Source organism: Oncorhynchus clarkii, chromosome 4 (genome assembly GCF_045791955.1).
Source record: "Oncorhynchus clarkii lewisi isolate Uvic-CL-2024 chromosome 4, UVic_Ocla_1.0, whole genome shotgun sequence".
In the NCBI taxonomy this organism is placed as follows: domain Eukaryota; kingdom Metazoa; phylum Chordata; class Actinopteri; order Salmoniformes; family Salmonidae; genus Oncorhynchus; species Oncorhynchus clarkii.
The window spans coordinates 30,067,645-30,089,813 of NC_092150.1; the positions used below are offsets into that span (position 1 = coordinate 30,067,645).

The 22,169-nt window shown below is 44.1% G+C and overlaps 1 protein-coding gene across 7 annotated transcripts in view; it reads right to left on the reverse strand.

Annotated features, from left to right (window-relative positions):
- Positions 1–21,842, reverse strand: part of LOC139406712 (nucleoprotein TPR-like) — a 38,168-nt gene extending 16,326 nt beyond the window's left edge. For 6 of the 7 annotated variants that reach the window (XM_071149662.1, XM_071149658.1, XM_071149663.1 and 3 more), the window contains exons 1-26: positions 21,654–21,828; positions 21,089–21,193; positions 20,854–20,927; positions 20,671–20,767; positions 20,479–20,582; positions 20,190–20,354; positions 18,598–18,771; positions 14,036–14,123; positions 13,741–13,881; positions 12,934–13,031; positions 9,129–9,326; positions 8,682–8,789; positions 8,253–8,479; positions 7,819–7,982; positions 7,464–7,606; positions 6,807–6,955; positions 6,455–6,617; positions 6,137–6,271; positions 5,838–5,978; positions 5,263–5,446; positions 4,186–4,352; positions 3,885–4,037; positions 3,571–3,687; positions 3,089–3,292; positions 2,652–2,839; positions 2,357–2,504 (exon numbers count right to left, since the gene is read on the reverse strand). In XM_071149662.1, coding sequence (XP_071005763.1) covers positions 2,357–2,504; positions 2,652–2,839; positions 3,089–3,292; positions 3,571–3,687; positions 3,885–4,037; positions 4,186–4,352; positions 5,263–5,446; positions 5,838–5,978; positions 6,137–6,271; positions 6,455–6,617; positions 6,807–6,955; positions 7,464–7,606; positions 7,819–7,982; positions 8,253–8,479; positions 8,682–8,789; positions 9,129–9,326; positions 12,934–13,031; positions 13,741–13,881; positions 14,036–14,123; positions 18,598–18,771; positions 20,190–20,354; positions 20,479–20,582; positions 20,671–20,767; positions 20,854–20,927; positions 21,089–21,193; positions 21,654–21,804 — 3,786 coding nt within the window. In that variant the 5' untranslated portion in view covers positions 21,805–21,828. Of the gene's footprint in view, positions 1–2,356; positions 2,505–2,651; positions 2,840–3,088; positions 3,293–3,570; positions 3,688–3,884; positions 4,038–4,185; positions 4,353–5,262; positions 5,447–5,837; positions 5,979–6,136; positions 6,272–6,454; positions 6,618–6,806; positions 6,956–7,463; positions 7,607–7,818; positions 7,983–8,252; positions 8,480–8,681; positions 8,790–9,128; positions 9,327–12,933; positions 13,032–13,740; positions 13,882–14,035; positions 14,124–18,597; positions 18,772–20,189; positions 20,355–20,478; positions 20,583–20,670; positions 20,768–20,853; positions 20,928–21,088; positions 21,194–21,653 lie in introns of all 7 variants that reach the window. The other variant, XM_071149660.1, reaches the window with a different exon arrangement.
- Between the last annotated feature and the right edge of the window lie 327 nt (positions 21,843–22,169).

A 22,169-nucleotide genomic window follows, 5' to 3' on the forward strand; every position in this document is an offset into this window, starting at 1 on the left:
ACGAGCTTGGAGGGTACTATGGTGTTGAAGGCTAAGAAGCTATAGCCAATGAACAGTATCCTTACATAGGTATTCCTCTTGTCCAGATGAGATAGGGCTGTGTGCAGTGCAATGGCGATTGCATTGTCTGTAGATCTATTGGGGCGGTAAGCAAATTGAAGTGGCTCTAGGGTGTCAGGTAAGGTATAGGTGATATGATTCTTAACTAGCCTCTCAAAGCACTTCATGATGACTGAAGTGAGTGCTATGGGACGATAGTCATTTAGTTCAGTTACCTTTGCTTTCTTGGGTACAGGAACAATGGTGGACATCTTGAAGCATGTGGGGACAACAGACTAGGATAGGGAGAGATTGAATATGTCCATAAACACTCCAGCCAGCTGATCTGCGCAAGCTCTGAGGACGCGGCTAGGGATGCCGTCTGGGCCAGCAGCTTTGCGAGGGTTAACACGATTAAATGTCTTACTCATGTCGGCCACGGAGAGCCAGAGCCCACAGTCTTTGGGAGCAGGCCGCGTCAATGGCACTGTGTTATCCTCAAAGTGGGCGAAGGTGTTTAGCTTGTCCGGGAGCAAGACGGTGTCTGCGACGTGGCTGGTTTTCCTTTTGTAATCCATAATAGTCTGTAGACCCTGCCACATACGTCTTGTGTCTGAGCCGTTTTGAACTGCGACTCCTCTTTGTCGCTGTTCTGATGTTTTGCCTGTTTGATTGCCTTGCGGAGGGAATAACTACACTGTTTGTATTCGACCATATTCCCAGTCACCTTGTCATGGTTAAATGCAGTGTTTCACGCTTTCAGTTTAGCGCGATGCTGCTATCTATCCACGGTTTCTGGTTTGGGTAGGTTATAAGCACAGCGTGAACAGCATCCCCTATACACTTCCTGATGAACTCACCGTGTCTGTGTATAGTCACCGTGCCCGTGTATACATCAATGTTATTCTCAGAGGCTACCTGGAACATATCCCAGTCCGCGTGATCAAAACAATCTTGCAGCATGGATTCCGATTTGTCAGACCAGCGTTGAATAGACCTTAGCACGGGTAAATCCTGTTTGAGTTTCTGCCTATAGTAAGTGAGGGAGTCCAAAATGGAGTTGTGATCTGATTTGCCGAAGGGAGGGCCTTGTAGGCATCCCGGAAAGAGAATAGCAGTGGTCGAGTGTTTTAGCAGCATGAGTACTACAGTCAATGTATTGATAGAACTTCGATAGCGTTTTCATCAAATTTGATTTGTTAAAATCCCCAACTACAATAAATGCAGCCTCAGGATATGTGGTTTCCAGTTGGCATAAAGTCCAGTGTAGTTCCCTGAGGGCCGTCATGGTATCGGTTTGAGGGGGAATATACACAGCTGTGACTATAACAGAAGAGAATTCTCTTGGGAGGAAATACAGTCGGCATTTGATTGTGAGGTATTCTAGGGTCGGGTGAACAAAATACGTTATCACAACCACACCATGAGTGGTTAATCATGAAACATACACCACCACCTTTCTTCCCGGAGAGTTCTTTATTCATGTCTGTGCGATGCACTGAGTAACCAGCTGGCTGTATGTACGGGGACAGTATATCCAGAGAGAGCCATGATTTCCTGAAACAGATTATGTTACAGTCCCTGATGTCTCTCTGGAAGGAGATCCTGGCCCTGAGCTCGCCATTCGGAAGCGGGACTCCCGATTGGCGCAGCGGTCTAAGGCACTGCATCTCAGTGCAAGAGGAGTCACTACAGTACCTGGTTCGAATCCAGGCTGTATCACATCCGGCCATGATTAGGAGTCCCATAGGGCGGCGCTCAATTGGCCCAGCATCGACCGGGTTTGGCCGTCATTGTAAATAAGAATTTGTTCTTAACTGACTTGCCTAGTTAAATAAAGGTTAAAAAAATATATATAATAATTATAAAATGATCGTCTTCACACCCTATCAAAATGTTCACCTTTTGTGAATGGGCGGAGGTTATAGGTTAGGTGAACTAGATCCTTATGTGAAACTGGTTTCTCATGAGGAGATGCATATATGTACACAATGTCATGACGGTTGCTCAAACGGGACAGGCGTTAAGTTTGTTCAAAGTTTGGAATTACTATAGCGCTCCCCTTGGACCAATCAGTAATTTAGTAAATGCCAGACCTATGGCAAGACGCATCAAGTCTAGTCAAAATCAGCCCAGTGGTGTTTGAGATACTAACGAACGGAGACAGATCCATACCGATTTCATCATGAAGACAACAAAATAGGTGTTTTTTTTCACCACTCTGATTTTGAAATGTCTTTTTAGTCTAGAAATAGGATTAATCTGGGTCCCGGAAATCCCCCCATAAACCATTGGCTGTCCATATTGTCCAGCTCACCTGCATCCTTTCCCGCTCAGCACTAAAGCTCTCCTGCAGTTCTCTCAGCTCTCTCTCCAGGTGCTCCACTCTCAGCCTGTGACGAAGACTTTCTCCCTGGGCCACCTCGAACCGTGACTCCGCTATCTCCTTCTCCCGACGCACAAACCTGCATCACGACAGGGAAGGGACAGAAGATATGATGAGAGAAAAGGTGTTGCAGAAGTGAAGTGATTGCATGAAATTGGCTTTAAATGGCAGACTTGCTCTTGCTTTGCAAAGAGACAGATCGAGGGAGGAGGTGAGAGACCATTACCTGAGTATCTCGAGGACCTGGTCCTGAGACTTTCCCTGCTCAGTGAGGGAGATGTTCAGAGGGCTCTCGTTGACCTGGCGCTGCAGGGTGGCGGCTATCTTGCTGCTCATGGTCTGAATCTGTTCATGGAGGAGGCTGTTTTGCCTCTGCAGCTCCTCAGAGCGAGACACCACCTTAGACATCTCCTCCTGACAACGAGAGAGAGATGTACATTATAGCCTCATGGTGTACACCAGCTACGTAAGCAGCACAACCCCTGCAAACTAGTGGGAGTTCACAATCACTAGCTAGCTTCCAACATCAACACAGAAGTGTAAAAATCAATTTGACCATCATCATCTACACGTCAAACCATTTGCAACAAACACCATATCTATTATTCATAATATAAGCGTTTCCCTTGACTGCTATCTAATCAATCGACTGCTATTACCTACCTTGAGGATCCTCTCCTGTTCCTCCCAGGAGACTCTGGCCTCCAGCAGCTGAGCAGAGGTTCTCTGAGCCCTCTCCTCCAGCTGCTGTCTGAGCGTGGCTGCCTGCAGAGCCTGGGCCTTCGCTGCCTGGAGGGCCTCCACGTCTGCAGCGTGAAGCATCATCTCACGCTCGTACTTATCCTGCGCCTCCGACACCAGCGTGGCCTGGGAGGGGGGAAGAAGAGGAGAGACCAGCATTACAGACTAGCTTTATCTGACGACCTAGCTGTAATACAGTACTTCATGAATGGTTGGTAATGTATGCTACATTATCATTGTTGACATCTACTTGGGTTAGCGACAATCAAGCTAGGTAATGCTCTATAGCAGGAAAGTGGGAAACAAGATGGCAAATAGCTTGGTCAGATATGCCTTGTGAAAAGTTGGCATATCACTACAACTCGATAAGGGCCAATTAGCCACAGCCCAAGCCTCCATCTCACCTGCTCTTGGCTATCCAGTATGGCCTGCTGTTCCTGGGCTGCTGCCACCACCGCCCTCTGTAGTGCCTCCTGGTGGTCAGCCTGCATACTGCTCAGACTCCTCCTCAGCTCAGCCACCTGACACACACAGGGTTAAGGAAAACAGGAATCTGTTCATATCTTCAACATGGAACAATGAGGACGTCGGCATTGTGTGAACCCAGCACCTATGGTGCGTACTGGATGTGGTTAAATACTACTGAATGTATCAGCTATACCATTCGAGCTATACAGTGAGGAGATTTTTAATAAGGGCATAGATGTCTGCTTCATACCTGCTGCTCTACGGAGGCCAAGGCTTTCCTCTTCTCCTCCTGTAGGCCCTGCTTCTCCTTCTCTGCCTCCAGGAGCTTTCTCTCCAGATGACGGTGCTGCTCCTGAGCCTCCTTTACACGCTCCTCCATGGAGGACCGAGCCTGCTCCATCACCTAGAGAGAGGAACGAGGAGAGGAAGTGAGTGAGAGATTTGGGGCTAAAATGCTTATGGAACTGCACTAAGGGGTTAGGGGATAGGGTGGCATGCTACTAAGGGGTGGTACACTACTAAGGGGTTAGGGGTCAGGGTGGAGTCCTGACCTGCTTCTCCTTATCCATGGACTCCTCTAGGCTCTGGGCCATGGCTCTGTACTGCTCTTTGCTGGAGGTGGCTGTCCTCAACTGCTCTGCCAGCTCCTCTGCCTGCGTCTCGGCCTGCCTCAGGCGGCCACGCAGATCCTCAGAGTCCCCTTTTGAACCATGGAGTCCTGGGGAGGTTAGAGGAAAGGGGGGGTGAAAAAGGGCGAGGAGCAGAGAGGTAGACACCGACCTGACCTATGTCTACACAAGGAAAAGCAGAACAACATCCCACAACTTTAAGGAAACAATTAAGAGAATGTTAGACTGGCCTAAATCAATTAATTGTAGACCAGCTTGGCGGTCTGAAAAATATGAATCAGAGACTATTTGAAAATAGCAATTGTGTACGTGCCTGTCTTGAGGAAAACTCCAACTGAGTACTATCCGCATTCAAGCCATTCCAACATTCTCGGATGGGGCCACAGTGTCTCCTGACCCCTCCTGTCTCAGCCTCCAGTATTTATGCTGCAGTAGTTTGTGTCGGGGGGCTAGGGTCAGTTTGTTATATCTGGAGTACTTCTCCTGTCCTATTCGGTGTCCTGTGTGAATTTAAGTGTGTTCTCTCTAATTCTCTCTTTCTTTCTCTCTCTCGGAGGACCTGAGCCCTAGGACCATGCCTGACATGATGACTCCTTGCTGTCCCCAGTCCACCTGGCTGTGCTGCTGCTCCAGTTTCAACTGTTCTGCCTTATTATTATTGGCCATGTTCTGTTATAATCTCCACCCGGCACAGCCAGAAGAGGACTGGCCACCCCACATAGCCTGGTTCCTCTCTAGGTTTCTTCCTAGGTTTTGGCCTTTCTAGGGAGTTTTTCCCTAGCCACCGTGCTTCTACACCTGCATTGCTTGCTGTTTGGTGTTTTAGGCTGGGTTTCTGTACAGCACTTTGAGATATCAGCTGATGTACGAAGGGCTATATAAATACATTTGATTTGATTTTGATTCTCAGGATATAAAAACTTTTATGAGTGGTTCCTGAACATTCTGAGGTCTTAGAAGGCACTGAGGTTGATTCTGTAACATTGTGTGTACTCTTACCTTTGAGGCCCATGGGAATGGACGGGGAGCTTTGGGAGCCCAGGGACGGACGGCCGCCTTCTTCACTGCCCTGCTGCAGCCTGAGAGAGCTAATCTCCAGCTGGGCAGCACTCAGCTGATCCCTGGTCTTCTGGAGCAGGCCTGTCTGGGTCTCCAGCTGCCTTTTGGCATCCATCAGCTGCAACTGGAAATTAAAAAAAGAGCGGAAGGGGTTCATTTAATCTATGGTGCGTACCAGTGGAGGCTGGTGGGAGGAGCTATAGGAGGACGGGCTCATTGCTCTGCCGGAATGAAATAAACGTAACGGAATCAAATGTGGTTTCCATGTGTTTGATACCGTTCCATTTATTCCATTCCAGCCATTACAAATGCAACTGTCCTCCTATAGCTCCTCCCACCAGCCTCCACTGGTATGCATGTACAAATGCTTTGAGTGCTGCCTTTTTGAAGCAAGTCTCTGGGGAAAAAAATGAAGTGTGATATTAGAGAAAGCGGAAAGATAGAAGAGAACAAATCGATAGAATCCAGGTAGAGGGGGTTGTGGTTGGCACTGAGAAAAGGTATCAGGGACTTACATCTTGGTTTCTGCCCAGCAGGTGGCGTTGCTCCACATCGTGCCCCAGTCTCTTCTGCAGCTGGCCGATCTCTCTTTCCTGCTTCTCTATCTGGGCGCTCAGGCGCTGCCTGGTGTCCGTCTCTGAGCGCTCCAATGTGGCCTGGATGAGCACACAGGGAGTGAAACGTTAAAACAGACGAATGCAGAGAGAGAGAGAGAACAGTGCCTCAACCATTTTATGAGTGGTTAGTTTGAATTGTTTCCATTGTCTTGACATTGGTGTTTGTGTATAGGCAAGCACATGGAGTGTGTGTAAACCTGTATGGTCTTGAGATTGGTGAGCAGCATGTTCTGTCCTCGTTGTTGGGTCTGCATGGTCTCTTTCTCCTGGGTCAGTCTGGACTCCACTAGCTTCAGCATATCCCTCTCCTTCCTGAGGCTCTCAGCACGACCCTGGGGGAGAACAGTGTCAGCACAGCTCACTGTGGCTTAGAAACTAGATGTAATGCATGTATAGAAAGGCGGAGCAAAACACTAACACACATTACGAGAGAGAGAGACTAAGTATTGTCTGTCTAACACAATGAACAAAAGGCTTGGGACACACAAACATGAGGTACACACACAAACACACACCTCTGCCATGTTGAGTTTCTCCTGTGCAACTCTCAGGTCCTCTGTCAAGGTGTTAACAGTTTGCTCATTCTTCTGGGCTACAGCAGCCATCTTCTGTCCCTTCTCCTTCAAAGTGGCAATATCCTTCCTGTAGCCCTCCACATTATCCTGCAGCATCTCATACCTGGGGGGGGGGGGGGGGGGGGGGGGGGGGGGGGGGGAATAAGTCGCCAAGCAGGTTCCGTTAGTTATCAAGCAAACTTTGCTAAAATATTGTGAAGTAACGTCATACTCCTGAGTTCAAAGAAAAAGACAAGCTACCTCATCATGTGATATTGTGTAGTGTCCTGAGAGTGATGTGCAGTGCTCTTACCTCTTGGAGGTAAACTCCAGTTGGGTGGATATCTTGGCATTCTGTGATCTCTGGTCAGACACCTGCTCCTGTAGCTTCTCAGTCTGTTCCGCCAGGGCCTTGTCACTCTCAGACCTCTCCCTCTTATAGGAGGAGAACACCTCCTGCAACTACACACACAGCAAACAAGACGTTCCTTCAGATAAGAGTACAGCAACAATTTTTTAATCAACCCGATTGAAGGATATTGTTTGTGATCTATCATAAAATGGTGGTTTGATGCGACAGAAGGACAGATAATGTTGCATATACACCGAGTGTACAAAACATTTGGAGCACCTTCCTACTATTCAGTTGCGTACCCCACACGGAAAACTGTTGAGGGAGAAATACTCTATGTCATTGCGTTTGAACGGGGTATGGTAGTAGGTGCCAGGTGCACCGGTTTGTGTCAAGAAATGCAAAGCAGCTGGGTTTTTCACCCTTGACAGTTTACCGTGTGTATCAAGAATGGTCCACCACCCAAAGGACATCCAGCCAACTTGACACAACTGTGGAAGCATTGGAGTCAACATGGGCCAACATCCCTGTGGAACGCTTTTGACACTTTGTAGTGTCCATGCCCTGACAAGTTGAGGATGTTCTGAGGGCAAAAGGGTGAGAATTATGTGGGCTCACCTGTCGGAGGGCTGCCTTGGCCTCCACCGCCTCAGTTGACTCTGTCGCCATTGTAACGATTCCAGTGGGCGCGGCTGTGGTGGGGGTGGCAGCTGGAGAGCGGTGGGGGGTGGAGGTCAGGGAGAATTCCTCGGGTGCTGCACCTGAGACAAGAGGTCAAAGGGTCAGTGTGTAGGTAATATACAAATCTAAAAGTTCTCCACCAGGGCTGGGCCAAAACTGACTAACAATAAAGAACCAAAAGGCTACACAGGGTATTGTTGCTCCCGTGCTTTATTCCTGCACCCACATTTACAAAGGTTTGGCTACACTAGCCTCATCAGGCCCTGAAGAAGGAAATGTATGTGAACCCCACCTTGCTGAGGGAAGCTGACTCCAGTGGCCTGAGCCAGAAGCACACGGTACATGTCTCTCTGCCTGACAATGGACTCCGCCAGCTGCATCTGGTGGCTCCGCTGCTCCCTCAGAGCCTCCAGCTCTGCCTGGGCCTTCTCCAGACTCCGCTCCAGCTCACTGCGCCTGGAGGTAGAATACAATGACCTTTACCTATCCACAGAGAACAGAAACATTTTGCAGACAGGGAAACCAAAAGGAAAGGTGGAGCAGGAGCTACCACCATATTGCTTATACTATTCCAAATCAGACCTACAAAAGTGTCTAGTGGGTCGGGGCTAAGGGTTGTTTCTGGATGGAGACACGGACAATCAGACACTTATTTTAGGGGGGAGGGGGTTGGGATGAAAGCAAAACACAAATGATCAGCAAAGAACATGGACAAGTATATCGCACTTGGTGCCTGTGGTCTCAGTCTCCTCTCTCTCCTGTGCGTCGCTGAGGTCTCGGAGGGCCACCAGGAGGCGCTGGTTCTGCTGCTGGAGCTCCTCCACGCCACGGAACGTCACCAGGTGCTGTGTGATGACCTCCGACGTGCTGCTGATGTCAGCAGAGCTCACCTCCTCATCGAATGCTACGTGGTTGCCACGTGCCTCCTCCAGCTCAATGAGTAGGACACGGATCTGGTGGGTAATGGTATGGGGTGAAAAAGCTATTGATTAAGTCCGAATTAAAAACAGTCATACCTACAACAGTCACTTTTTTATAATCAACATTTGTATAGATTTTTTTCACACATAATTCTATGACAACACTGAGGTTTTAGAGGTGATGTTAAGAAAAGCAGTGAGGCTTCACTAAAATAGATAATACAGGATGTCCCACCTGCTGTGCCATGTCTGCCAGTTGCACCTCAGACCTACGGTTGTCTCGCTCCAGGACAGAAGAGTGCTTGTTGGCCTCGTCAGTCACCTTCTGCAGACGTTGCACCTCCTGAAACACATAGTAACCAGTCATAGTGTGTCATAATGTATTTAGTGGACTTTCATAAGTGCACGGCATCAGCAGTGCAGTTCACCAATACCAACTCAAATACATTGCAGTGCAGTGCAGTTCACCAATTACAATTCAAACACATTCTTTTCACTTACGCTGGACAATCTGCATGATCTGGTTTAGTGCAGTTTTAGTGCAGTTCAAAACCTTGCATTAATCAGGAGTTGACTGTACATTGGTTTCTAACTATCCTCACATATCCTCCGTTTGACTTACAGCAGGTGTTTTGGCACTGTATAACAAATTCACAAACTATAAATACATTTAAAAAAACACCTTAACTGCCTGTTCCAGCTTGGCCGACAGGCTGGCCACAGACTTCTGCATGCGCTCATGTTCGTCCCTCTGGCGTTTGAGGACGGGACCCTTGGCCTCCACCTCCTGCACTATGTCATCCAGGTACTTATTCACCCGTTTGTTCTCCACACGCTGCAGCTCCAGCGCCTCCTGGGTCTCCACATACGCCGTATACAACTGGAGAGAAGAAAGAAGAAGCTCAAACTCATACTGTATACTATGATACAATATATGATACTGTATACTATGATACAATATATGATACTGTATACTATGATACAATATATGATACTGTATACTATGATACAATATATGGTACTGTATACTATGATACAATACATGGTACTGTATACTATGAGCGTCATGTTTCTTAATATAACCATTTGCTGAGCAAAGTCAAGAATCTCTGCAGATGAATTCTGTAAATACAGAATACATACAGTACCAGTCAAAAGTTTGGACACCTACTGATTCAAGGGTTTATCTGACATTTTTTAAACTATTGTTGAATAATAGTGAAGACATCAAAACTAAGAAACAATCCTTCTTGATGCAGACCTTTGGAACATCTTTTTAAAAAGGGTAATAAATCCATGTAATATAGCCTACACCATCACAGTTAATCCATTATTTATTTTAGGCAGGTCTGAAGAAACATGATATGAAGAAAATGTTGTCTATTTCAGAAGAACAGAATAGCATACTCTGAGTTGTCCTTATGTGAGGCCCTGATCTGGCTATGCCATATGGCTGTGGGCTACACTAGTTCATTTAGCAGACAAGATTTGCTTAGAATTCCGTGGCATTATTTTATAATATGAAGACTACAATTGAACATAGCTGAATAAAATAGAAAGGATATTTTCTCCAAAGGATTTCCAAAGGAGTCCCGCTATTCTGTGTTGAGCAGTTAACAAAGAAACAGGTCCTCCTAAATGCTTAATTTTTAGTTATTTATGCATTCCCACATTTGGACATAATGCCCCCTAAAATAGTCCATGCCTTGTGGCAGTTGTGCCCTTGAGCTGAATAAAATAATTATAATTCCTTCCTCCCGGCTGCCAATCGTTTTGCTCCGAAGCACCTCTCACTCACATGGCTCCATCAGATACCTCAATTCTTATTAGCTAATTCCCGTCACGTAATCGGGCCCTTCTCACAGGCATCTCATCTTCGAAGTAGGCTTCAAGTGAAGACAGACACATCGGGAACGCAACTGCAGGCATTTACATTTCGTCAGCCAAAAAGATGAGTAGGCCTAACGAACAGCAAAAGCACTGTCCATTTACTATCCCCATAGTACAAAAGTTGACCTATTCTATTGGTCAATTTGTCCTACTGTGCAAGAAAGAAATATTCCAAACATACTCTGAGAAGGTTGTGGGATGTGATAGATCCCTCATGAATACAACAACTAGCATCAAAAAAACACATTTTAAAAGCAATGAGGCTGATGCAACAAATCAGAACATTTACCACAAAATATTGATAAACTACTGGGATATTTCTTCACATTATAAGCCCAGCAATGTGCACACTGCATTAGGCTGGCTATAAGCAGGAATGTTCCAAATTGCAATTAGCGGGAAAATACTGTTCTCAAAAGTGACCGCAAATGCGATTATGCATGTAATGCTTTATTATAAACGGTGAATTTATGGTGAAAATGATCTTCCCCAAACTTGAAACTCATGCGCTGCCAACACTGGTTGTAAAGCAGATAAATGTGCTTATTTTTAGTTAATTATTTTTAGTTAGTTATTTGGCCACTTTAGTTGTGATACAAACCTTATCAAAACATATAAGTCTATGAGCTAGCTACATGAGATGTCCGACTATGATGTGAAAAAAAATCAGTGCTGTTTCTTGCCTTACTGCACACGCTGGGCATCATTCACATGTGATAATACATCATTCACAAGTGATAATGTTGTCACCCATCAGACTATTCTTACTTTAATCTTGTCTTTACATATACTAAATAATATGTGTGAAATTAGTTTGGATTTAGACTGGACCATTATCATGCACCCATCTCAGAACAGGGGCAGGGGAAATGTATATTTTTTGCATTGATGCCAGAGTGATTAGAGGGACAATGGAGTGCTGAGTACCAGGCAGTTATCAAGTTTTGGTAGGCTACTAATGACCATCAGCAGCATCAAAGCACAGTTTTGGAGAAGCCTAGTTGCCGTGACTAAACGGTCACGTGGAATTTGACTGCGGTCATGACTGCCGGTGTGGCAGTAATACGGTCACTGTAACAGCCCTAATACTGCCCAATCCTACCCATCACTAATGGTGAGAGATGTGAAAGGGAGCGGAGTTACAGCCTCGCCCTATCCAAAAGTAGCAGTAGGCTGAAGTTACAACCCGCCTTTTTCTTGACAGATAGCTGAACTAGCCAATTGAGTTGTTTCGAATTTCGTCCTGGCAGCTGAGTTGTTTAGAGATGCGTCCTGAAAGCAAAAATGTTTTTAAAAAAATCCTGATCAAGGAAAATGACAAAAGAATAAATCAACTATTTTCATAAGCATCTGTGATTATAAATCATGACGTTACGTTGGAACTACTTGCATTGAATAAATGCTATTTTATAGTCTCAAACAGCAATGCCTATATGAGGTCCTTCCATACAGGCGTGCCATTCTGGAGTGATGCTTCTATGCAAGCTGGAGTGATGCTTCTACTGATAACATGATCAGTAGGCTAATATACAGTGAGCTCCAAAAGTAATGGGACAGTGACACACTGTTGTTTTGGCCCTGTACCCCAGCACTTTGGATTTACAACAATATGACGATGAGGTTGAAGTGCAGCCTGCCAGATTTAATTTGAGGGTATTTTCATCCATATCATGTGAACCATTTACAAATTACAGCACATTTTGTACATAGTCCCCACGTTTTTGGGGACCAACAGTATTGGGACAAATTCACTTGTATGTGTATTAAAGTAGTGAAAAGTTTAGTATTTGGTCCCATCTTCATAGCACACAATAACTATATCAAGCTTGTGATTCTACCAATTTCTGGGATGCATTTGCTTTTTGTTTCGGTTGCTTTCCAGCTCATGTGAATGAGTGAGAAAGTTAGACGCACAAATACCATACCCCCAAGACATACTAACCTTTCCGATTATTTTGCGACCAATATAAATGAATGGTAAATAATGTAACGTGTCACCTTTATTGCAAATAATAAAATCGAATTTCTAAACACTTCTACAGTAATGTGGATGCTACTGTTTACAGATAATCCTGAATGAATTGTGAATGATCAGTGAGAAAGTTTGACACACAAATATCATCACCCCAAGACATGCATTTTTGGGGGAGTATATTTGTGCATCATTATTCAGGATTCATTCAGGATTATCCGTAATCATGGTAGCGTCCATATTAATGCAGAAGTGTTTCGAAACATTCTATACTTGATTACAATAAAAGTGACTCCAAAATGACAATACATTATTTACCATTCATTTCTATTAGGCACAAAATTATTTGAAACAACCAAAACAAACAGCAAATGCATTCAACAAATATGTATAGTCACAAACTTGATGTAGTCATTGCATGCTAAGAACATGGGACCAAATACGTAACTTTTTACTACTTTAATACACATATTTGGCCCAATACTTTTGGTACCCCTAAAATGGGGGAACTATATACAAAAATATTGAATATCGGCTTAAAATACTGGCCATCGGCCTCCTTGACACCCCAAAAAACGGTATTGGCCCTAAAACAAATCCACGTCGGCCGTTCTCTAGTGGTTACCTCAGTCAGCTTCATGCCAGGTTTGACAATCTTGGCCACGGCGGCTGCAGTTGGGGACATGGTGGTAACCGTTTCCTCTGACAGCACTGAGGCTGCACCTGCAGGGCATGGAAATAGACAACCATGCAAACAGGTTCCTCCTCCATTTTGTAAGAATATGTCGAAGATAAATACACAACGCAGAGAAAGAAGAAGTAAATAGAAATAACGATCAATGGTAAGTGTTTTTTCTGTAATAAGGAATGATTTATCAATGGGTCAGAGACATGGCAGGAATTTGTCTATACAGTTAGCCTGAAATAGAATACTTGTTATTTGGCCATGTTGTACTGCAAGGACTTCTAGTTGGTCAACCACAGGCTAGGGCTGGGTTATAAAACTAGATCCTGTCCCTTTCTTCTGGGGAGAAAATCACTGGAGAGCATCACTGAGGACAGGGGAGAATGACCATCTACTACTTCCAAGCATGATTTGTGCATTTTGAATAAACCTATTTTCCTCCCCCTGATTTGCTTTGGGGTCTGTGTTATTAAAGAATAACATCAACTGCTAACAATTTCACACTGAAGTCTCCAGAGCATGATCAAAGAAACCCCATCATCCTAAAACAAGACTGATTTGTATTCGGATGATGGGGTTTCTTTGATCATTCTTTGATCAATAGAAATCACACTGTGGCCAGTTTGTCAAATCTGCTGGTAATGATGCTAACTCGGAGAGACACCATCCCTATTAGTCATTTGAAGGTCCAGTCAACTGTTCAGTAAAAAAAAAAAAAAAAAACGCTGATTGTTTCTTAAGTCTGACCTCTGAGCTTGGTGTCGGACAGAAGTTCGTTGGCGTTGTCCAGTTCTTTCTCCAGACTGGAGATACTGTCCTTCAGCTCAGCAGCCTCCTTGATCCGACAGGCATCCATCTCCTGCAGTTTCACCTCCAGGGCCTTGTTCGCTGTAGAGAGGAAAGGAGAGGAGAATTCAGACTAATGACAAATAAAGTTAGCCTACCAATGACAAGAAAACATAGTGCCTGTGTTAGACAGTTTTGCATTGAGACAATAGTTGTGTGTGTGACTGTCTTTCTGGTCTCTCTCTCCCTCCATTACCTTCTACAGCATCCTTCAGCAGCTTGTGCAGCTCCTCTACAGCCCCACTCAACTCCTCACTCTTGGACTCAGAGTCTGCAGCAGCTCCCTGGGAAGACAAGGTAAAGGGTTGTTGGCCAGTGTTTAGACAGGAACAATTAACGCACTTATTAGCTAAATGATTCACGTCATCCACCATGAAAATGTAACATGCACCTGTTAACTAAAATGGTCACCAAAAGCTTACCCACAAAAAAGCTTTTTTTTTTGTAACTAAAGTAAAAAATAATTTAAAAGTAAAGAAAATACTGTAGAAGCACTGGAGGGAATAGCAGCCATTTTATGGGCACCTGACCAATTATGCCATTTAGTGTTTTTTACGCTGATCTTAAATTTTTTTTGACATAATGTTTCTGGCACTGTTTCCTATGACCGAAAATAGCTTTTGGACATCAGAACAGCGATCACAAACCTCTATTTGGATGAGGATTTTTACTTTAATGAGTCTGATGCGAAGGTCATGCTTTCTCATACCGGACAAGGCCCAAATCCCAGACACTCGAAAAAGGAAGAGGCGGTGTTACAGAGACCAGCGTGCGGGATATCTGATGAGACTATGTCGGCGAGTGGATAAACCGCCTCTACCCTCCATTCGATTGGCAAACCTGCAATTACTGGAGAATAAACTGGACGAGCTCCGTTCGAGACTATCCTATCAAAGTGATCTGAAGAACTGCAATATCCTTTGTTTTCCGATTCTTGGATGAACAAGGACATGGAAAATATAATTTTAGCTGTTTTTTTCTATGAGAACAGCAGTTGTGTGTCTCTCTGTTAGCAACAGCTGGTGCGCGATCTCTAATATTAAAAGGAAGTCTCAAGGTTGGAATGCCTCATGATAAGCTGTAGACCATATTATTTACCAAGAAAGTTTTAGTCTATACTGAACAAAAATATAAACACAACACAACAATGCCACTGATGGCTCAAGCAATTGGCATGCTGACTGCAGGAATGTCCACCAGAGCAGAAATCGTCTCAGGGAAGCTCATCTGCGTGCTCGTCGTCCTCACCAGGGTCTTGACCTGACCGCAGTTTGGCATCCTAACTGATTTCAGTGGGCATTTCAGTGGGCAAATGCTCACCTTCGATGGCCACTAGCACACTGGAGAAGTGTGCTCTTCATGATAAATCCCGTTTTCAAATAGCAGACAGTGTGTATGACGGTTTGCTGATGTCAATATTGTGAACAGAGTGCCCCAATGGTGTCAGTGGGGTTATGGTTATGGGCAGGAATAAGCTACTGACACAATTGTATTTTATCAATGGTAATTTGTACATACAGAGATATTGTGATGAGATCCTGAAGCCCATTGTCGTGCCATTCAGCCGCCGCCATCACCTTATGTTTCAGCATGATAATGCAAGGATCTGTACACAATCCCTGCAAGCTGAAAATGTCCCAGTTCTTCCATAGCCTGCATATTCACAAGATATGTCACCCACTGAGCATGTTTGGGATCGACGTGTAGGACAGCATGTTCCAGTTCCCGCCAATACCACTGGATGCATCCCCTCCTTAAGAAACCAACACTCGACTCAACTGACATTAAAAACTATAGACCTTTTTCACTTCTTAATTTTTTTGTAAAACAATTGAGCTTGCTGTCTCTGATTAACTTTCTCATTATCTCTCTCAGAACAATCTTCTCGACACTAACCAAGACGGGTCACTCAACGAGACTGCTCTACTCTGTGACATGAGGCTCTCCACACTGCCAAAGTTGACTCTCTCTCCCCTGTTCTCATCCTTCTAGATCTCTCCGCTGCCTTCGACACTGAACGTATCAGATCCTCCTAGGGCTGGACGTCTCAGGATATGCACACTCTTATACTGCATCCTACCTGGCAGGCCGCTCCTACCAGGTGACATGGAGAGGATCTGTGTCTGCACTACGTACTCTCACTAATTTTGCCCCCCAGGGCTCGATTCTAGGCCCTTTCATTTTCTCTCTATACACCAAGTCACTCGCCTCCATCATATCCTCACGTGGTCTCTCCTATCATTGCTATACGGATGTCAACTACCCCCCCCCCCCACCTCAACTTGCATGTCAACCCACCACCTCAAGCTCAACAAAACAAAACTGCCCTTCCTCACGGGAAGGCCTGCCTGCTCAAAGGCCTCCATCACAGTTGACAACTACACAGTGTCGACCTCCCAGAGTGCAAAGAAACTTGGTGTGACCCTGGACAAAACCCTGTTTTTTTTTTTTTAAACATGAAATCAGTGACCCGCTCCTGCAGGTTCATGCTCTACAACATCCATAGAGTATGACCCTACCTCACACAGGAATTAGTGCAGGTCCTAATCCAGGCACTTGTCCTCCCCAGCCTGGACTTCTGCAACTTGCTGTTGGCTGGGCTTCCCACTTGACCAATCAAACCCCTGCAACTTCTCCAAAAAGCAGCAGCACGCCTGGTTTTCAACCTTCCCAAGTTATCTCATGTCACCCCGCTCCTCTGCACACTCCACTGGCTTCCAGTCACTGGCTGCACACTCCAATGGCTTCCAGCTCGCATCCACTAAAAGACCATGGTGGTTACCTACGGGAATAGCAAGAGGACTGCCCCTCCCTACCTCCTGGGTATGCACAAACCCTACATCAACCCGATCACTCCGTTCTACCTAGGCGAGGGCAGCTCCCGCTCAGCCCAGTCCAAGCTCTTGTCTGTCCTGGCGGTGGAACCAGCTTCCCCTTGAAGCTAGAACAGCAGAGTCCCTACCCATCTTCCGAAAACATCTGAAACCCTACCTCTTCATACAGTATCTTAAATAATCCTCTTCCTTACCTCAACCAGCACTTGACCCCCACACACCTTCTAGCTCTGACTCTACGGATAGCCAAGTTGAGGAAAAATTTACCTTTATGCCTGTGCTGTGTTGTCCCACCTAGCTATCTTAAGATGAATGCACTAAGTTGCTCTGGATAAGAGAGTCTGCTAAATGGCTAAAATGTAAATATCCAGCAAATTCACACAGCCATTGAAGAGGAGTGGGACAACATTCCACAAGCCACAATAAACAGCCTGATCAACTCTATGCGAAGGAGATGTGTCGCGCTGCATGAAGCAAAATGGTGGTTACAACAAATACTAACTGGTTCCAATCCACGTCCCTACCCTTTAAGGTATTTGTATTCGCAGTAGTGATGCAGACATGTTTGGCCGATACCGATATTTTCCTTGACAAAAAACCTGTCATCGATAACTGATATTACAAATTTTAGCGGCCTTTTAAGGATTCCAGTACAGTTAAATAGTTAACATATGCACGGACGCAGCGTTCTAAGGCACTGCATCTCAGTGCAAGACGCGTCACTACAGTCCCTAGTTCAAATCCAGGCTGTATCAAATAAGAACTTATTTTAGATGATGACACCTAGCTATATAGTTAGCTAGCTAAAGATAGCAAAATGACAATCTGTTTCAGTAGCTATGCTTTTGGGAAAGAACATTGTTTCCATCCATGAGCTAGCTAGCTTTTTTTTATGACCAGCACAGTAGGTGCTTGAGACAACTTTACCAGCATCATAGCATACGTATCGATGAATCGTTGTGACATATGAAATACGAGTGATAGTGTATTCAATGTGTAATAACTACACTAACAATTTATGAACGCTTTAAATTATGCGACGTGCAGTCATATTCAGGTCCTGATTGGTCGACAAGCTTATGACACTATTTGACGTGTATCTTTTTTGACACGCAAAGACTCAAACGGCATTCCATAGAAATCCTGGTTGAGAATGAAACGACTGAACAACGAAACACCACAGCAAGTGAAAGAAATAGGTTTTGATTATGTTTTACTGCTAATGGGGACATACGTAAATACCAACAAAACAACTTTTTGGTCAGTGTGGTGTGTGTGTGTAACCTTTATTTAACTAGGCAAGTCAGTTAAGAACAAATTCTTGTTTACAATGACGGCCTACCCCGGACGATGCTGGGCCAATTGTGCGCCGCCCTATGGGACTCCCAATTACGTCCGGATGTGATACAGCCTGGATTTGAACCAGGGACTGTAGTGATGCCTCTTGCACTGAGATGCAGTGCCTTAGACCGCTTCATCCATGTGTGTGTGTTAACTATTTAACTGTACTAGAATGCTCAAAGGGCTGCTAAAATTTTAAATATCGGTATCGAGTTTTTTGTCAAGGAAAATATCGGAGCTCATAATCGAACAAAAAATGTCATATCGGTGCATCACTACTTTTACCCCTACCGTACTCCTTGTATATAGCCTCGTTATTTTATTGTGTTACCGTTTCCTTTTTTTGTGTGCTAATTTCCCTCACTTTTTAACTCTGCATTGTTGAGGAAGGGCTTATTTATAAATCAGCATTTCACGGTAAAATATACACCCGTTATATTTGGTGCATGTGACAAAGACATTTGATTTGAAAAGCAAAAAAAATGTACCGATCAAATGAGCAACATCTGTAATCATGACTGATTTTGAGAGCTATAGAGTACTCATTGGAATTGAAAGCAAATCCTAGACTTGTTCTACATACCTTGTACAAGTTGGAGAGCTTTATGTTGGCATTCAGCTCATTCCTAAACTTCTCCTCCATGCTAGCGTGCTGCTCCTTAGCCTCTTTCAGTTTGCTGATCATGTCTTCAGTCTGCTTCTGAAGGCTTTCACTTGAAGTCTTTAAACTTGTCACTTGGTCCTGGACTCTGTTCAACTACAAAAACAACCAAAAACATAATGTTGACACAGTAGATGGGGATAAACCAGTCAGGTAATAGTTTAGAGACATTGTCATATCAAAAACATACTCAATAGATGAATATGAAACCAGCATGTACAGTTGTCCCAACATAACTATTTGTGATAGAAAAATAATGTTTTTTTACTGTTACGTCTTGGTTTACCCCATTCAGACGCTAACTACGTCAGAGATCATCAACGAGGGGCTATGCTTTCTCTAGAAAATAATTCAGACGCTAGCTACGTCAGAGATCATCAACGGGGGGCTATGCTTTCTCTAGAAAATAATGTTTTTTTACTGTTATGTCTTGGTTTACCCCATTCAGACGCTAACTACGTAAGAGATAATCAACGAGGGACTATGCTTTCTCTAGAAAATAATGAACAACGTGGAAGGTGGAATGGAACTGACCTTCCACGGAGTTGCATTATTTTCCAGAGAACGCAGAGCCACGAATGGATTATCCCTTTTATACCATGGCTATAATTTAACACATTTGCAGGTAGAAATGTGTTCAACATCCACTGAAGTAGCTACTAGCAAGTTTACTAGATAGATACAGTAGTTGCCATGGTATCCAAACGTAATTGCTAGTTTAGCGAACTAAACCATCAAGTCCTAGCTTGCTATTATGAAAATCTAATTCAACAATGTCAATAATGTTTTCAATTCGACTTTTGCTTTCAGAAACAGCTCAATAGAAAATATCAGAATGAACTATAGCCATTGAATTCTACCGTGCTGATACACCATGCGTAATAGGGAAATAATGGATGCTATAGAATGCCCTTCAAGCCAATCATAAATGAGTATTCAACAATGCCATGGAGTTTTGTTAAGAGCCCTGATGCTTGCGCTAAACATTAACAAGCATCGCTTGCAGTACTGCTTTGGAAACATAAGGAATGTTCATATCAGCGATAAATAATTTCCCAAAAATTAAAAAGGTTAAATAACTTCATATCTTTATAGCGGTAGGGTTCCCACATGGCCATATTTCCATGTTACAGAGCTTGTTTACAGAAAACAAGGAAAACAGAGTTGGGCCGCCAGAGCTAATTAGGTGTCTGCGTCTCCGAACACCTGTGTATAAACGGAAGACTGACGCCACAAACGTGTTGTCAATGAGAAATACTGTCGGCTGCAACCGTGGTAAAGACGGTTATGTATGTGTAAATTTGCATTTGTGAAATTATTTTTATGTAATATGAAAATAGTCTTATGTTTCTAGAACTGTATCGCAATTGAGAATCAATTCACTTTTAGATGGAGTATTTGGCTGTTTTGGCTTCCACAGCCAATTCACCTGTAACAGAACATGTAAGGTCCTTGGACTATAAGGAGTAACGTTAGGCTCCTTTAGTCCATTATTGGGCTTGTCTTGGTCATACCTCATCCTCTTTGTTCTCAAGGCTGCACTTGAGCTCCAGGATCTCGTTGCCCTTCTGACGTGACAGGGCCAGCAGCTCCTCACTCTTAGCCTTGAGCTCTCCATTCAGCCAGGCCGTCTGGTCCTGCAACAGCTCCTTCTCCTGCGCCATACGCTTCTCACGGTACTGGAGGTAATAGGCACAACAGTGTGGATTACACATATGATGTATTGGATAATTTTAACACCTTCCTTAAGAGCTGGGTCCTATTCATGAGTTCACAAGTTACAGAACATTCAAATAGGCTCACCTTGATGTTGACCTCTGAGGATTCGAGCTCGTCCAGCTTGAGCTGCAGCCCCATCTTTGTTGTATTGACTTCTGCCACTTTGTTATTGAGGTGCTGCAAGTCCTCTGATGATCAAATAAATCCCATAGACATTAGATAAAGACTGTGTGTGTGTGTGTGTGTGTATATCCCTCCACATAGATTCATCCATACCACTCAGATAGTCCACTTCCTGAGATCTCCTCTCCAGTGTATGCACAAGCTCCCTCTTCTCTGACTCCAGTTCATCTTTGGCTTTTGAGAACTGGACCTAGAATAAAAATGTGTACATCTATATTAAGCCCCAAAAGGTGTCAACACCAACTGTCAAAGAGGTGACAAGATCATGAATCTCACCTGTTCAGATGTAAACTTTTCTTGGTTGATTTCACACTTTTTATTATTTTCCCGCACACTCTTGAGTTCTTCATCTATAGAAAAGAAGAGCAATTTCATGAAATGGTAGATTGCCATCCCCCATTCTTTAGTCATGGTCAGTAAATAGCCAAACATGCATCACATACTAGTGTTTACATGTATGCAGCAGTCATTAAAGAGACTTTGGCTGGATCATATAACTAGTTCCACTTACTGATCTTGGTGAACTCCTCTCGGAGTTTGTGGTGCTGTTCAGTCTGGGTCACAAACTGTTCCTGACTCTGCTCAAGACGCTGCACTTTCTCAAAGAACTGTTGTTCTGCAAGAGTGACAACAACACATGTCAACTTGGCTGCTCTCGTCTTGAAAGCTAAATTATAAATCAAAATACTTTAATGAAGTTGCCTAGCTACTTCCACGTTTAGCTAGCTATAGGGACAGAGAGTAGAGAAGTTTTCAACAAGAAAACGCAGGACTCTCCAATCCTATTCCTGGAGAACATACAGGAGGGTAACGTTAGCGCTCCAGCAACAGGGTTGGAGACCCTACTCAGTCATTCATTCACCAGGTTACGCCAGACAGTACAGCTAACGCTAGCTAGTTACAGTAGCAAAGCAATTTAGAAATGGTTGATAAACAATGTTGGAAAGCTATTTTTGAATCCATCATATTCCTCTGCCTTGAAAACTAGCTAGTAAACAGTTGTCGATGCTGCCGGTCAAGGCCATCCACGCGTTATCCTACTACGTAGTTAGCTGGGGCTGTCGGCCATTTCTTACCACTATCGACTCTAAATTGCTCCTGGTGTGACTTGAGGAAATCTATTTCATATTGCAGATCAGAGATGAGCTTTTCCAGTTTATTTTGAACAGCTTTCGGGAGTTTCGTTATCTCAGCGCGCTCCAGAGCTTGTAGTAGCACTGCAGACATTTTCTTCTCACGTAACACCTGGATCTGCGCAGGCGCAGTGACTACTTGTTCTCAGTGACCTGTGTGGTGAGATACTTTTTTTTAGTTTTTTTTTATTAATTTTTATTTTATTTTTATTAACAACAAAACAATACATAAAGCACATGAGGGAACGCAAGAATACATAGATTACAAACAATGGACAATCGAGCTAGGGGGTACAATATTACATTACAATTACACAAGGACCTTAAGGGACATGCATACACTTACAATTCTAACAGCTTTTTTGTTAGTAGAGCATTTAACCGTCTTAAAATACAGTTCAATTTCTTTTTGTAGGGTACGAAAATGTGGTTTTCTGTTTACATTTGTGTATATGAAAT